The sequence below is a fragment of the Styela clava genome, chromosome 15 (assembly GCF_964204865.1).
Source record: "Styela clava chromosome 15, kaStyClav1.hap1.2, whole genome shotgun sequence".
NCBI lineage: Eukaryota > Metazoa > Chordata > Ascidiacea > Stolidobranchia > Styelidae > Styela > Styela clava.
Genome location: NC_135264.1, coordinates 12,702,010 through 12,718,409, shown reverse-complemented (window position 1 = coordinate 12,718,409; position 16,400 = coordinate 12,702,010). Strand labels below are relative to the sequence as shown.

General features: G+C 34.2%; 2 protein-coding genes across 2 annotated transcripts; one reads left to right on the top strand and one right to left on the bottom strand.

The window, feature by feature from the left end:
- Window positions 1-2,345: 2,345 nt before the first annotated feature.
- Window positions 2,346-11,854, top strand: LOC120334609 (sodium- and chloride-dependent transporter XTRP3A-like). Its single transcript, XM_078109525.1, has 12 exons — window positions 2,346-2,505; window positions 5,173-5,307; window positions 5,812-5,909; window positions 6,205-6,432; window positions 6,769-6,879; window positions 7,494-7,735; window positions 8,435-8,573; window positions 8,783-8,984; window positions 9,766-9,925; window positions 10,623-10,806; window positions 10,974-11,186; window positions 11,599-11,854. Exons 1-12 carry the CDS (start codon window positions 2,364-2,366, stop codon window positions 11,626-11,628), a joined length of 1,884 nt encoding a protein of 627 aa, XP_077965651.1. The 5' UTR covers window positions 2,346-2,363; the 3' UTR covers window positions 11,629-11,854.
- A 142-nt stretch (window positions 11,855-11,996) lies between these two features.
- LOC120334610 (uncharacterized) lies at window positions 11,997-15,168 on the bottom strand. Its single transcript, XM_039402115.2, has 5 exons — window positions 14,887-15,168; window positions 14,480-14,661; window positions 14,038-14,187; window positions 13,493-13,643; window positions 11,997-12,138 (listed from the first exon to the last, which is right to left on the bottom strand). The coding sequence occupies exons 1-5, from the start codon at window positions 14,905-14,907 to the stop codon at window positions 12,082-12,084; spliced, it is 561 nt and encodes a 186-aa protein (XP_039258049.2). The 5' UTR covers window positions 14,908-15,168; the 3' UTR covers window positions 11,997-12,081.
- Window positions 15,169-16,400: the final 1,232 nt, after the last annotated feature.

The following is a 16,400-nucleotide window of genomic DNA, read 5'->3' as shown; positions in this document are numbered from 1 at the left end:
AAGTGCTTGCTTAAAAAAAGAAGTACCTGGCGTCGAGTGTGGAAGCTATCTGTCTGCAGTGTCATTAACAGCTAATGATGAATCAATCATATCCCACATTTAAATTCTTTCGAAATGAAGCCCCTCACAAGCAGCCATCTTAAGATACGGAGAACATGTTCACTGATGTTCACCGTTTGTAAAATACAAAAAACGGCCTAGTGGTTAAAGCGTTGGACTTATGAGGACATCGTATGTTATAACCTAGGGTTTAAATCCCAAGTCCACCACTTCACCCAGGATGTGATAAACTTTAAAGATTACAGCTGTAATCTGTGTCCACAGTAACCAAAAATATGTTTCGTATTTATAACATTGTTTCTAAATCGAAAAATGAAATTTTCTTTCTCGATGCAGACTGCTACTGCCATTTAGGCATTTGTAACGTTATCTTTTATAGTTGCTTATTTAGGTAGGTTGTACAAGCCTTTAAAACCATACACCTTACCATAGAAGTACACTTATTTATGGAAGCTGAAATCACATCTGATTGTAATAATGCTAGAGTGTGATTTCTTTTTGTCCGTTGTTGTCGAATCGATTGTCAACTAGAACTGAATATGGACCTCCTGAAGTATGTGCACCAAGATGGCGCACAACCTGAACTCAGGTTGTGTACCAGGTTGGGGTTCAGGTTGTGCGACATCTTGATGCGCATACTTCAGGTGTACCCTGAATATTTCGAATCAAATAGTAAATTATTTGGGTCTGTTCAGACAAATATTTTAAATAGCCGCCATCTTGTTGGTAATTTGTACGCCCAAGTTTATGGAAGCCATCTTTTTGAAATGACTTTTTTTATTCTAGTCTGTAATTTATGAAACTTATTTCGTATTGTGTATGAACAATCGGTGATCCGTCTGAGTTATGGATCCTATGTTTTCAGTAATTTATGTATCTGAAGGACCCATTACAATATAAAAAACACATTCAATCACTACATATCTTCCAAGTATTCAAGATTCGATTGATTCGAAAAATATTCGATTCGATTCCGAAATCATTAGATATTCAAAAATACGACATAGATGTAAATCGCAATATGTTGCTTGCGTTGAGGGAAACTGAAGTATTGGGGAATATTCATTCAACATTACTTGTTTGAACTCCTGAACATTGGGCATGTTTACATGTTTCTGAATGACAACACTTATACACGAACTTGAACGTTTTTGAAAACTATTTCGTTTGTATTGAACAAACAGGATTAAATACGTTACTGCTAAGTATACAGAACAAATTGACAGACCGTTATATAAATTAATACCTTATCTAATATTCAGAATATATCTTCTACTGTTTTTTTTTATGTAATTTAAAATTTTGTATGACTACAAAACTTAATCAAGGATAAATACACAAGCTCAGCGTAAAAATGGGTTCAGAAAATTAGCCATTCCTATGTCAGAATATTTGGCACACATTATGAAATTTTATAGTTCAATTCACGATAGCGTATTTCGAATAGCTATTCCCAAGTAAATATTTGCTAGACGCCACTGCCACCAATTTCACAAACTGAATGTTTCAAAGAAATGTGGGATCCATCAATTTGGGTGTGTTTGATTCGCTTTGTTATTCACCAGTTGTATATTAAAAACACTCTTTACTCAAAATTATTCAAGATCATACGTGTGCCAATGATGCAATACGAGTTATAGTCAGAAATATCATGGAGCCAAATATTTTTGGTATTTGAGGTGCACTTCTAGCATTTGGTACTTTCGAATCTGTGTTTACAAATTACTGTTTCAACAATTTTGCCCAAACTAGGGAAACATCCACGTTGGTCGTACTTGCGTGAATAATAGTGAAACAGTGCAATTTACAAATCTGAACCACGCATGGTGGGTGAATTAAACAAATTGCAGCGAACGAATTCAGATAAAAACATGAAAAAGGTTGTTGAACCTCATAAAATATCTCGTGTTTGTCATCATTTTTTCTAACGTTCTTTTAGGTGGATGATGGTACATATGCGTCATTTTATACGCTCATTCGATTCCTTTTTGTAACATATGTCTGTGCTGTTTAATAGCATCGTGTAGTCATACAGGAAATTTCATATGTGATAGGCAGCCTAATATTATTTTGAAATCTTTGTCGATAGAAATAATTTGGAAATTAATTGATATACCTAAATACCGGAAAGAGCTGAAAAATTCATGATTATGTGATATAAAAAGGAATCAGAATACCAAGGATTTATTCAGAAATTATTATTTCGCACAATTAGAGCCAAGAATATTTCATTCTCAACCTTAATGTTATTTTACCTTTTAAAAATGAATATTTTACCCAGAGGTGTTAATTAATGTGACAATATGACGAAAAAGGGGTCAGAACAAGCGGACGAAAGACCGCAGTGGGATAACAAAGCACAGTTTCTGTTAACTTGTGTTGGTTTCGCAGTTGGACTTGGAAACATTTGGAGATTTCCTTATATATTACAAAAAAATGGAGGCGGTGAGTTAATTTTTGAGAGGAATATTATTCCATGAATATATATATTGTTTTGTACTATGTTCGTTTGAACGATTTCCATTATTGATCAGGAGTCTGCAATCTGTTGTTATTTGCGTGCCAAAATTAAATCCTATTGGATTTGGCGGGTCAGATATTTTTGGCAATCAAGACACGGATGAGCAATGCCTCAACCACTTTCCACCTTTTAAAACGGATGATACATTTGACCGAACAGCACGAGCGGTTTTGAATGCTTATGATACAAAAAGATAACAGGAAACCAGGCCCGAATCGATTTCTATAACACAGCGATATTGCCGTTTTATCACATTAACTTCACCTAAACGGTGGAAGTGTGATTGAAAGACATTTGAACCACGTTAAAATAACCGTTGCGGGTTTTATTGTCAAAAAATTATCAAAAAATTGTTCCTATAAACGAATTAGAAATTAGTATTGAATATTATGGAGCCGTGTTTTCTAAAATATGTTTTGTCCACTAGACTAGATAACAGAGGTTGAAAATATGCATGAGAAAAGTCATTACTTCCAGGAAAAAATGTTTTTAATTCTATTTATTAGTTGAACCTACGTGAGTTTGAATTAAAAAAAATTATCGATGGAAAATGATAAAATTCTTGAACTTTTATTATACTAAGTTTTATATGTTATCAAAAGTATATCACAAACGTTTTCAAGTGAAACATATTTAACGGGATTTCTAAAAATCACCTGCTGCGTATATGTCACACGGATGGTGTTTGCCCACTATTATAGCAAAAAACAAACACACAATATGGCGTAATTTGTCACAAAAATCGATTTTAAAAATGCTATATAAACGCTAATTTATGACAAATTAAAGACGGGTCATTAATTGGAAAAACTGTTCACTGGGAACAGTATTATATTTGCGGTAAACAAATCCAAATCGAAAATAATTTTGTTATTTTTTGAAGGTAAATTGAACTGTAATATCATAAGCGGATTCTCTTTGGCGTTATTTTATGATGATATCCTTCTTTCTATGTTTCATCCGTGTATCCCAAAGTAAAATCCTATATAAGGTTGTGCCACTTCTCAACTTTAAAATCCCTAGTCGAAAATTAAAATGGATCAGTTTCTAAACGGTGAAGTTATAATATAAGAAATCTCCTTTTGGAGATAGATAAAATTTATTACAAGTTATCAATTCAACGAACAATATCTCATTCAATGTGACATTGATAACACCGTCCAGATCTGTGCAATTCAACGCTTGTGTCAAAAGCAGGATATAATTTTACTTTAATCAAATAAAAATCACAGAAATCATGTAACTCGTATCTTCATTATAAAAAATGTTATAATTTTATGACAGCATGTATTTTTTAGGAAGCCGCTGTCACACAGCAACCCAAAAGGGCTTTAGATACCTAGCCACAGATACGTAAAGATACACTATCTTTGCAACTCTGATCGGTATAAAAATATTTCCACTTCACAACGGTGTTCTAAAATCGAGATATTGAGTATTTTTCAAATATATATGACAACGTTTTCAGACTTGTTTATCGCTTTTATGAATTTATGACTTGATCATGTTATAAAAATGAGAGATTTTGATTTGAGATCACTGTTTTGCCACTCTTCTCCTAACACTGCCCATATTAAACGTTGGCGAGCCCTCTCACCACCCTCTGTTGTTTTAATAATGGAAACTCTTTATTGAACAACCATTAATTGTGACGACGAAACTGTTGGCGAGCCCACTAACCACCCTATCTTTGACGAAATTCTGACGAAACTTCGAATGTATCAAAATTCTGATAATTGTTTTGGCCCTCTTTATTCAAATATTGTTAAGAATTATCGTTATAAATATTTCAATTATATTCGCACTCTTCTTGTTGAAAGTAATTCGTGTGTGATTTATGCATAACACCGATATATATTTGCCAAAAACTTTAACGTGTTTACTACTAAGGCAAACTCCGTAAATTGACGTCGTGTTAGTCAAATATGGCTTTATCGCCTTTTCTTAGAATTGGGTTATGAATCCTCGTGGGATAATGACATCACGTAACTTGTAAAATAACTATGTAAACAATTACAGTGTGACAAATTGATTACAAGTTCATAGCAAGTTCATCGACAAAGATAAATTATTGTAAATTCACAAGAACGTTTATGATGTGGTTCTGAAATTCATTTTAAAGTGAAAGTGTCATCTTTGTAAATTTGTCAACTTTGTATCGGACCATCCGATCCACGTAAATATTTCATTACCTATTACATAATGTGGCAAACTAGTGTTATATCAATTGTATTCAACAATACGTTTAACTCCCGTGACATATGAAGCAAACATTCTGTCATAAACATGCACGGATTACGAAGCCATCGCTGAAGTTTATTAAATGACTAAGTTACTTTGTTTGAATCTTATAAGACCTTGAAACAAATCTTACTTATACATACCTTTTATAAAATATCGTTTCAAAGTAGAGTTTATGTTTGGGTTTTTGATTGCAGCAGATTGTTTTTAACAAAAAATGGTATACTTCGCAGACGGTTAAAATTTGAAATAATATTTGTGGATATAATATGGAGCAATAAATCATTACACTAATATAAACAACAACTCAAATTCAGTCAGGTTACGGCATATGGGCATATATATTTTAGGTGCATTCCTCATTCCCTATTTCATTATGCTGTTTGTCGAAGGAATTCCTCTCCTGTATCTTGAATTGGCTGGAGGTCAACTTCTTCGTGCCGGAAGTATTGGCGTTTGGAGAAAAATCAGCCCATACATTGGAGGTAAACGCAGTATTATCTCTACCGGACAATTCTAAGTGTGCTGGCTGTAAATATAGAAAGTGCCAAAAATGTGAAAATATGCACATAAAAATCGTGGTTTCTTGGGTAAACTCAATGAAGCAATTCTCAATGTTTTGTCAAATCCGACATGTGGATGCGTACAAAGTAATACACGGGTTAAATCATGTTTCACTGTTAATATGAAACAGAGAAAAATATTAATTTCCTACCTTTGAAGACTACATCATCATCTTAGAAGTGATTGGTTAAAATGGTAAATAGTGAAATGTTGAAAGGCAATTTTTCAACAATATCTTTCGAAAAAGAAAAAGATAAAAGGGTTTTCGGTCCGGGGATTTCGATTTATATCAACAATAACACATAAATTTAAATCTTGATGATTTCGAAATATGCAAAAGAGAAGGATAGTTTATGACTCTTTGCTTTATACTTGTCCAAGAATGACCTCAAAGTTTTTTAATGTCTTACACCACTTCTCTTTAGGTATTGGAATATGCAGCATGTTTGTTTCTTTTCTCATTGGAGTATACTATAATACCATTATTGCGTGGTGTCTCTGGTACATTTTCAACTCTTTCCAGGTGGGTAAAATGCGTCTAGAGTATGTCTGAATTGCTGGTAACAACTTGGAAAATGTAAATAAACATTTGACTCCTTGCTGATCAAACCGCTATCCGGAAAATGAAAAAATTAAGACAAATTGACAATAATATATTTTGGTGTATTGGCAACAAAAATAAGAATTTACAATTTTAACCAGAAGAAAGGTTTGAGACGCAACTTGACTGATTCAATCACCAGACTTTAGGAAGACAACAAAGAGCTAGATTTCGTGTTTTTGAACACAGAAATACACAACAAATTTCATATTCACAGGAACCATTGCCATGGAAAAATTGCCCACCAAATTCAAATTTGACTGCTTATGTTACTGAATGTGCAAAGAGTTCACCATCACAATATTTCTGGTATCGTGACACTTTGAATATTACGCCTGCTATTGACATAAGCGGGGGTATCCAAGTACATCTTTTGGCGTGTTTGATTATGGCTTGGGTTATTGTTTATCTTTGTATCAGTAAAGGTATAGCATCTTCGGGAAAAGTAAGTAAAGTTTTTTGTTCTTTGTATCGACTGTCATCTCTTGAGATTGATTAATTAGCTACCTTTATGTATTTCTGTATGACGAATTGGGTACCTGGCTCTATATAAACATGCTTTTAATTTTAAACGGTCTATATAGGGATAGACTTTGTTCAACAAAGATTTTAATTTCATACTCATTGTCTGGGATTTTCGTCTATCCAACACGCCCTATGTTAAACAAATTAAAAAAATTTAAGGTGCGAACTGTTGTGATATACACTATTAGGGGTTAGCCTTTTTATCGATTCTGTGAATGACATATTGGTTTAATTCTTTCATGGTATTTCATTTCAGGTTGTCTATTTCACAGCAACCTTTCCATACTTCGTGTTGGTTATATTCTTGGGCCGAGGTTTGTCATTAGAAGGTGCAGGAACAGGCGTCAACTACTTATTTTCAGCTGATGTAAGCAAGCTTCCAAATTTGCAACGTTTTTATTTTTGCAAACTGTAGTCCAATAAACCCACAATTAATATATTTTCATACTTCCAATGGTATTTTAGAGTTTGGTCAAATTGTCACATCGTAGTGTTCATAAATTTAAATTAATGCACAGTTTATAGCGATAGGTAAATTGCGTTCATGACGTTACGACGATGAATATTTTTGTATAATAAGTCATGTTCAAGAGCTGCAAGCGAGATCAAGCTGTTGAACCACAATATACGGGCTCGAACATTTGTCCTTATCTGTATGTTTAACTTGGTGTTTTGGATTATGCCCAAAAGCTAACAAAAACAAACGATAGAATAACTTTTATCATTTTGGTCGTCCTTGTGTTTTCTGTATAACTTTTCGCATTTCAAATTTCCCGTGTGACCCGATCGGCTTGGACGTCGATCTTATCATCAAAATCAGTGCTCTGAGGCTTCATCCTACCAATGCCAGACTTTCGTGTCCATATATTTGAAAATTTCTCTCTCGTTTCCGTGATCTTGTTTCAAATTTCGTGTTATTAAATTTATTTGCTATTAGAATTTGTTAGATATGATGAATTAAATAATACGAATTTGTTACAGTTTTCCCAATTGTCAAATCCCAGCATATGGCTCTCTGCTGCAACTCAAATATTTTTCTCATTGAGTCTTGCGTTTGGAGGAATGATTGCTTTTTCGAGTTACAATCCAAGAGATAACAACTGCGAAAGAGATACTCTCATTGTAGCTTTCATAAATTCTGGAACCAGTATTTTAGCAAGCGTTGTAGTGTTTTCGGTGTTGGGCTTCAAAGCCACCGTGGAATGGAAAGAGTGTGTAAATGAGTAAGTATCTATTTTGCAAACTATTATTGATACACAATTTCGAAACATTAACCAACAGTATTCAATCAAATCGTATCACATAACAAACCTAGAACAGTGGTTCCCAAAGTTGATTGGCCGGGGGCCAAAATAGGAAGGGGATAGAAAACAGCGGGCCGGAAGAGGGAAGCGTCTGCAATGGCCCGCTGTGGTAATGACGTAACAATTGACGGTATCTAGAACGCAAAAAAGTAAAAACATGAAGTGTTAAACTATTCCACTTAAGTTTGGCGGGCTATATTAACTCGTCACGCGGGTCTTAATTGGCCTGCGGGCCGCGGTTTAGTGACCAGACTTGACCAACGTTTCCCCACAAAGGGGGAATTCCTCCCCAGGGAGAAATTTTGTCGTTATTGGGGAGAGAACTTTGCTTTGCATTGTTTGTAGTATTACAAATATTATCAATTCTTTATACACACATTATGAGTGCGACTTGTGCATAACACTAGCAAGGAATTTTATAAGAATTGAATGAACAACCTAAACAAAGTTTTCATGCATAGCAAGGAGAAATAAAGTAATTCAAATAGGCGAAGAGAGGAATCTACCGAAAATTGTTGGTTACCACTGCAATTTCTCAATCGAAGTCATCTTAAATGAACAAATCTTTGAAACGCTGAGTGATGTCTCAAAATAAAAGATTGATATATCCTTTTCTAGCAATATTGAAACAATCCTTGATTCTCGGGAGATGCCAGAGGGAAGTATCAATGTGGACAGTTACGACGTATATGTTGGTAACAACGATGTTTCAGATTTGAATCTCACCAGTTGCGTTGTGGAAGACTTTTTAGATACGGTATATCGATTATACCTTTGATGATATTGATGGCATGAACTGATTTTTTATGAATTCCGCAAAAAACGCGAACCAGTACAATGGAATTAGAAAAAAAAAATTGCAATAATATGTACTAAATATTTGTCCGTAAAAACCACGGTATTGTTTTTCGTTTATATTTATTGATTTAATAACGTTGACAAGTTTCTATTGTATTCATGTTACAGAGTGCTTCTGGCGCGGGTCTGGCGTTCATTGTAATTGCCGATGCAATTGTAAATATGCCAGGATCTCAGTTTTGGTCAATATTGTGGTTCATGATGCTGTTTTGTCTTGGAATTGATTCCATGTTTGGAACAATGGAAGGATTGATCACGCCTCTCTATGATATTGGAATTTCAAAAAAACTCAAGCAAATATATATGATCTGTAAGTACTTTTGAGTAAATGAAAATATTCTTAATTAAACAATGAGGAAACTTGAGAATTTTTCAAATTTAGCGATAAATGAAGATACACAACACTATGAAAATTAATAATAAAAAGAGAATAAAATCAAAAGTACGAAGCGATTGCCTGAAGCCAATTCACAAAATCTTTTTTCAGTAATAAAAAAAATATTAATATAATTTTCTGGGAAATTTCTCAAAATGAACCAGCATAATATTTAACTTTTGCAAGTATATAATTTTGGTAATGTATCTCCAAAAAATATGTCCAGATGTCTATCCTGCATGTCAATCAATATTTAATTCAAGAAATATGAATTACAATTTCACGCTGTCTTTCTAATTAAAATGGTAGCACACCAATATGATTTGCCACTTCGATTCACAATTTTGACTGAAGACAGTTCACAAAATCGATTGTTATCGATAGCCCAAAACGATATTTAAAAGTGATCGTTAAATGAACAGTTCACACAGATTCTTTTATCCTATTTACCATTTTCATTTTATTATATTTGCCAACACACAAAATTGCTTTTCTCGGAATAAGCAAAGTAAATATAGGTAGAGTGATAAACTACCAGGATCATTGTCGTATTGAAATTTGTTCTATGTAATGTATTTTTGAACGATAGTAATGATTAACAAATGCGAAAAAGTACAATATGAACTTTTAAGCTTTGTTCAAATGACTGTCCGTTGTTCCGTCAGTACGAACGATTCCTTTCTTCTAACTTACATCAAAGTGTTTCTTATTTCAGCTATCGTCATCAGCATATCTTTTTTGATTTCACTCACGTTTGTGCAAGGATCCGGTAATTACTGGCTTGATATATTCGATACGTACGCAGGAAGTTTACCACTTCTTGTTATCGCCTTTTTTGAATTAATCGCTGTTGGATGGGTGTTTAAATATCGAAAGTAAGTTCAAAACTAAATTGTTGTACACTTGATATTCCTTTGGACCCGAAACGGACGTATAGATCGTTTTCTTACTATGTCGTTTGTTTTCTCCTTAATTATTAGACCAATTGCTTTAAAATTTTCGTGAATAGAGATTATTGTTGTCACTAGAGGCCTATTACTTCTATTCATTCTGAAAATTTCTGAAGGCTCTATGGGGTTCGTGTTTCACTTTGACGTTTTGTGTTGTGATGTCAAAAATTTTAAAATAAAAATGACTTGTAGCGGTTTTGTGACCACATGATCCGCTTAGCGAAGTCGGACGTTTTAGACTTTTAGAGGTTTTTGCGGTAGACGACGGTACTGTAAAAAATTCGATAATACAGTGGTGACTCGGATCATTTATTATTTTATCTCACGTTGAAACTGGGAGCATGAATCATCATCTTGGCGGGACTTGGGAAAGCTGGGATAGCTATAAAGGTACTGTTAAGTTGCCATAACTGTTCCATAGCTTAGTCCATAATATCATTTTCGGGCAATTGTTGGTAAAAAAACATCGCTTCGGCTTTCTCGTCCATATTTTGAGCATTGATTTCTTGTTTCCGTAGCTGCTTATATAGATTCTTGCTTAGAACGATTTGCAAAAACTCTTGTGAAATAGTTTATGATTAAATTCAAAAGGTGAACTATAATAGTTTTATTATTGAATCAGGTTTGAAAAAGCGGTTGATGAAATGATTGGCGAACAAAAAAATTGGTTCCGAATTGGTCTACGTTACTACTGGTGGGCTATGATCCCGGTAATCAGCCCTATTGTACTTGTCGCTGTTTTTATTGGATATTTATATGAGAAGTTCTCGTCTGAAAACACTTATTCCGCATGGATTGCGGACGAGGTAATCATATTTCAATAAGATTTTGTTACTTTTGCAAATGATTGTAATTTGTTGATTAGTTATTATCTTCGAATATGGAGTGCTGTCAAGAAAATGTAAAAACGTCGACAGTATAGGTTTGGTATTATAAGGAGACACATAAACGTCTATTTTCAACTTTAACACAGGGTGCAAATGTCCCCAAGGAGTATCCACCGGGAGCAGTAGCTGTAAGTGCTATCATAGCCATTTCATGTACGATTTGGATCCCAGTAGTAGCCGCCGTGAAATTTGTGCAAAATCGTTACTTTAATAATGAACCTGAAATTGGAAACACAGCCATGACTAGATACAATCCTAACTCGACTGGTGGCGTTGACAATGCAGTGTTTGATGGCAAGGTTTGTTGTTGTAAAATAGTTAACTATAAAGACGGGCCGAGAAACTTGATGCCCTTACAGATATACAGTTTTTAGATTCATCATATTGAATTCACATTTTGGAGTTTAGTTTTAATTCAGATTTAGTTGGGACGAAATGGAAATGCCTACTTCGATACCAATTTAAATTTCCATATTCACCCTTGAAGAATGATTACTTTGTTGCAACATTTCAACTGTATTTTCACGTCGTGGTCATGGATTATTCTGGCGATTTGTGTCCCTCAATTTAGATATGTACACTAACATATTGATCAATGTTTTAAGGAATCGTATAGAACTAAAACTGCAGAACTTCTTTCCATAGCTCCATACTTCTAATTGTTAATATCCAAAACCGATTCATGAATTTGGAATTATTATCGTTTTACAGGAGGGTGACACGGAAGCAAATAAGGCGTAAAGGCAAAAAGAGCAAAAGAAACATAATTAAGAGTTTTCCATTGCAATGCATCTGAAACCACGAAATTGCAATGTCCATGACGAGAAAAAATATATATATATATATTATTGAAACCAAATTGAGTAATTATGACAAATAAAATAAATCGCATTTATATTGAAAATTTAGTTTAATTTAGTTGTTCTTAACAATAATGTAATGTTTTCATAAAATTATTATTATAGTATTTTTTGTTGTTCAAATATTGGGCTTTTGATCAGGTGGAAATTTTTTGCGATTATTTAATTCGGAACTACGCGCGACCATAAGTCGTCTGATGACACCCAATCGCAGAAATTCTGTCACACAAATTGATAATGCTTGATAATTAATAATATGTTTCAGACACAAACTTATGCAAAATGTTCAAGAAAAGCATCATTGTATAATCGATCTTTTAATCGCCACGGTACTCTAGCTCTGGCAACGACCGCGGTCTTTATCAATGCCGCATCTGCAACCACTCGGAACCTGAAACATAAAATGAAATTTTGCTATATTTTGTTTTTTCAAATGACTTGTCCCGCTTGGTATTCACCGGTGCGATAAAACTAATACTTCCAATTCTATGAAGAATTGTCAGATTATGATTCTTTCAATTCTAAAATTTTCAAGCATAATAGATGGGTAAATTTAGAGAAATAATGGCGTTGCCGAGACAATGATTATAGCCTTTTTGGACAGCATCTTTCACTAGTCAATGAATTCAAAATAAATCAAAAACAAAGATTCAATTTCAAACAAAATACAACTCACAAAAGTCGTTATACTCTCGCACCAAAATAATATATATAAAATGAACAAAATCCTTTTTTGCTTGGTATTCTTGATGTCGTAGACCAGAGTGTGCCAGTAGTGGGCAAGGTTTTTGAACCCTTGGGCTATAAATTATGCCCAACTAGAATAGCAGGCCATGTAAGTGTGACGTAAAAAGAGTTACATTTTATGAACAATATTTACAGTGTTGCGAAAGTGGAAAACAATGAACCTCGTGCTAATAAAGTCAACAAATTCCTTGAGCTAATTTTTAGCTGAAACATCAAAATTTGGTTTTACTTTGGTTGTGGCAGCATCGGGCAGGGCCAGATTGAATTACCCAACGGGCCGAATTTAGCCCGCGAGCCGTAGTTTCCCCATGTCAGGTGTAGACTGTAGACGATGAGCAGGGCTGTATTTACCATTAGACAAAGTAGGCAGACGCTAGGGGGCTTCGGCATTCAATTTGAACCATTATCCATTTTGAGCCGTTTTTGAATTGTAAAGGATTGTTCCAGATAAAAACGGTTTTGAATTCCATAAAAGTAATATTTGTTTAATTTCTTAATCGAGTGGATAATTCTTGTTCCAAATACTATTTGTTTTGAAAGGTTAAAAAATTGGAATCAGTTAACATTTTTACCTTAACTTGTTAATTGAAATCAATTAACTTTGAAAAGCATCATAGTGCCATGGCGTTTTATTACAGCTTTGATTTTATTAAACTACTGTTCAATCTATGTACGTATTCTGGCTGTACCTGTAACTGAAGTAAGTTTATAATTTCATGCAATTTAAAATTTTATTCCTGACATCATAATATATTTCACGTAAGATTAAATACCATATGTCACATCATACTATACTTTTTATACCGTCATTGTTTAAGAGGGGTTTTAAAACTGGGGTAGCCAAAGGCCTGTCATTGTCTATTTCCGGTCGTGACAAGGAGTAAATGCAGTTATAGTCACAGGAATAGAATGATAGAATCATATTAGACATTGGAAATGAACTAAGTCAAAGAAAAGAAAAACAAATATTAAATAAATAAAAGATAAGATGGACGTACACGAGCAAGTAACTTTCTTTCTAAACTTTTCGGCCGTTTGAGATTGTTACCCCGTCCTGGGTAGACAGTAATAGTGCCCTTTATGATGGCCCAGTCAAATTCGTGTTGACATGAACATTTATCCCTTTCACTGCATGATCTGCCAGGCTGCCTGATACAATATAAAACAAAAAAACGCGCACTCGCTCAGATATAAAGAATACTCATCCCTAGGAAAAGTCACATACGGTCACTGAAATGCCCAGGGTTACCTAAGCTCTATAGACAGTATGGTGACGAGTACGGACCTATAAAAATCGAAGTATTTGAACAGTGCATTGAAAAATTTGTTTCAAATTAAGTTATGAAACTCTGAAACTAGATTCTCAACAGGCTATGATTTATTTCTTTGCTTTTTTGAATAAAAACATGACATTTACATGAAAATCTGAACTACCATTAAATCTCATTGTTTTTCAAATAACAGAAAAAACTTGATAGACGGAAATGTAGATAGAAAGCTTCGTTATGTTCAGCATCTGGAAAAGTAGTGGTAAATAGCTCACTTGCATTCCTTGACAACTCTTTTCAGTGGCTTCGAAAGCGAGACAAGTTTAGGTGGGTCGGATGACACTACTGCTTTGGTTATGTTAAATAGACATTCCCTGAGTCTACAGATGTGATTAGGTCCGGCGCAATACTCAGGATTTTCATAACTGCAAATTCATAAGAAATATATATTCGATAACTTAATAAAAATGGGTTTTCTAGTGTAAAAAGTAAACATTTTTACTCGCTTGGCTTATTTCGAAAAAAGCAATGTTTTAGTAATACTCAAACATATAGTTTGTCCATCTGCAAGCGATATTCCTATATATATGTATCCTTATGGAATCAAAACGTATTAAAAATAAATAATATATAAAATTATGTCTGGTTTACAAGTTTGAAATAGCATTCCAAGCGTCACACATAAAATATATTTATATCGATCCTCCCACAACTTACTTTGGGTAAGTAGCATCACAGGCTGGAATATTCGGGGTAAAACGAAACGATATTGCTGATCCAAGCACTAAGCACGCAGCAAAAACTACCACACTAAAAGCCTCCATGCTGCTCTTTGAACAAAGAAAAATGTTTTGCAACGAATCCGCGAATTTTTTTGTATTGCTTTCGCTAAATTGCACCTGAGGATATGTTTCGTTAAGTAGATTAAATTTTTAGGTAAAAATAGATGAAAAAAATTCCTTTCTTATAGACCAATATATGCTTTTGCAATAGTGCTCAGTTAAAACGCTACAGTAAACATCCGTAACGACAACACGGCATTATGAGTCATATAATATTTATAAATTGTTTGAAACGCTTCAGGTGTTTTTGATGAAACGATTCTTGCAAAACACATGCCTCACCTTGATGGAGTTCACTATCATCAACAATAATACAAAACTGAAATAGATGATTCTTTACCACTTTACGAAGCAGAATATGGATGCATTGATCAAAAAACATCTGATATATAACGTATGTTATATTTAGAAGCACTGTATCAAAATATAACTCTTTCTCTGATATAATAAATGCCGTTATATGTCAAGTGACATGAGAAATATTTCTCAAGAGTAACTTAGATTGTCCGCGGCAATTGCTATTGCATTTTGTAAAGGTACCATGAAACTAAAAATATAATATCGGGAAATATAGATTAAATAACAAGAATAGATCAAAAATTAATTATCTAGCGTGGTTCAGTTCAGATAAAATATAAACTCCGCGTTGCGCCCTGCAACGCGACCACATCAGATATCAGTAACCTACTTTATTTTTTTCATCATACAGAAAATACACGAACAAATATTATGGAGAAACGTGAATATGCTTACCAGAGTGAGGAAGGCGTGAAAATCCATTACCGGTTGACGCGCAGCGACACCCGTTTAACTGCTTAAGCCTAAATTAACTATTTCCTTTATTATTGTGTTCGTTATGTCATAACAAATTCTGTAATGATCTACTGCAGCGTCAAGTATGTCACTATGCCGTAGGTGAGTGAGTCTGTTATTTAATGAGGTTTATGGTATCACGAGGTCAATGTTTTTGCTGACTAATCTAAACAGCCATGCATTCCGGCAAATGGATATCGGTTTAGAGTTTAGACCGATTCTCCCACAATACCAAAATAAATTGTCATAATAACGGAATTGCGCAGTGTTTTTAATAAAAATGATGGCGGCATAATTTATCTTGATAGACGCGATCATTCCTCACTTAATGTTAATCTTCTAATTTGCGAGGACATTCTTGTACTGGTTATTGTTATTTGCTCAACTAAAAAAAAGTGCGACTACAAAACTTAATCACCCGACATCAGTGTCCATTTCCAGCTGCGTATTCGAATAGCGAATAATGAAAAAATTATACTCAGAAATTTAGAGGGTCTCATCACACTTTCAAAATTGCCCAGCTGAGTTTACTATTTTTGATTCCCGCTATTGTATCATTGCATTCAGTAGATATATAGCCACAGTTTTAGGACAATTTGCCGCAGGCAATTTTGCCAAAGGAAATCTTGCCGCAATAAAGTTCGCCGCAAAGGAAAAATCGCGGCAGTTAGGTTTATAGGTTAGGGTATGCTCTTGAATAACAATTTGTTTTAAAAAAAAAGGTATCTCGAAAATCTTACTGTTTTTATCACAAATACTTGTTTTACAGCAAAATGCTCTTGCGGCGATTTTTATGCGGCGAATTTTTTTATGCGGCGAACTTTCCTGCAGCGAAATTTCCTTCGGCTAAATTTCCTGCGGAGAATTTTCCTAGAACCGCGGCAAAATTTCCTTTACTTTGCTATATTGTGTTGGTATTGATGTACTCATTCTAGAATCTAGATCAGAGGTAACAAACCTGCGGCCCCCGGGCCGCATGCGGC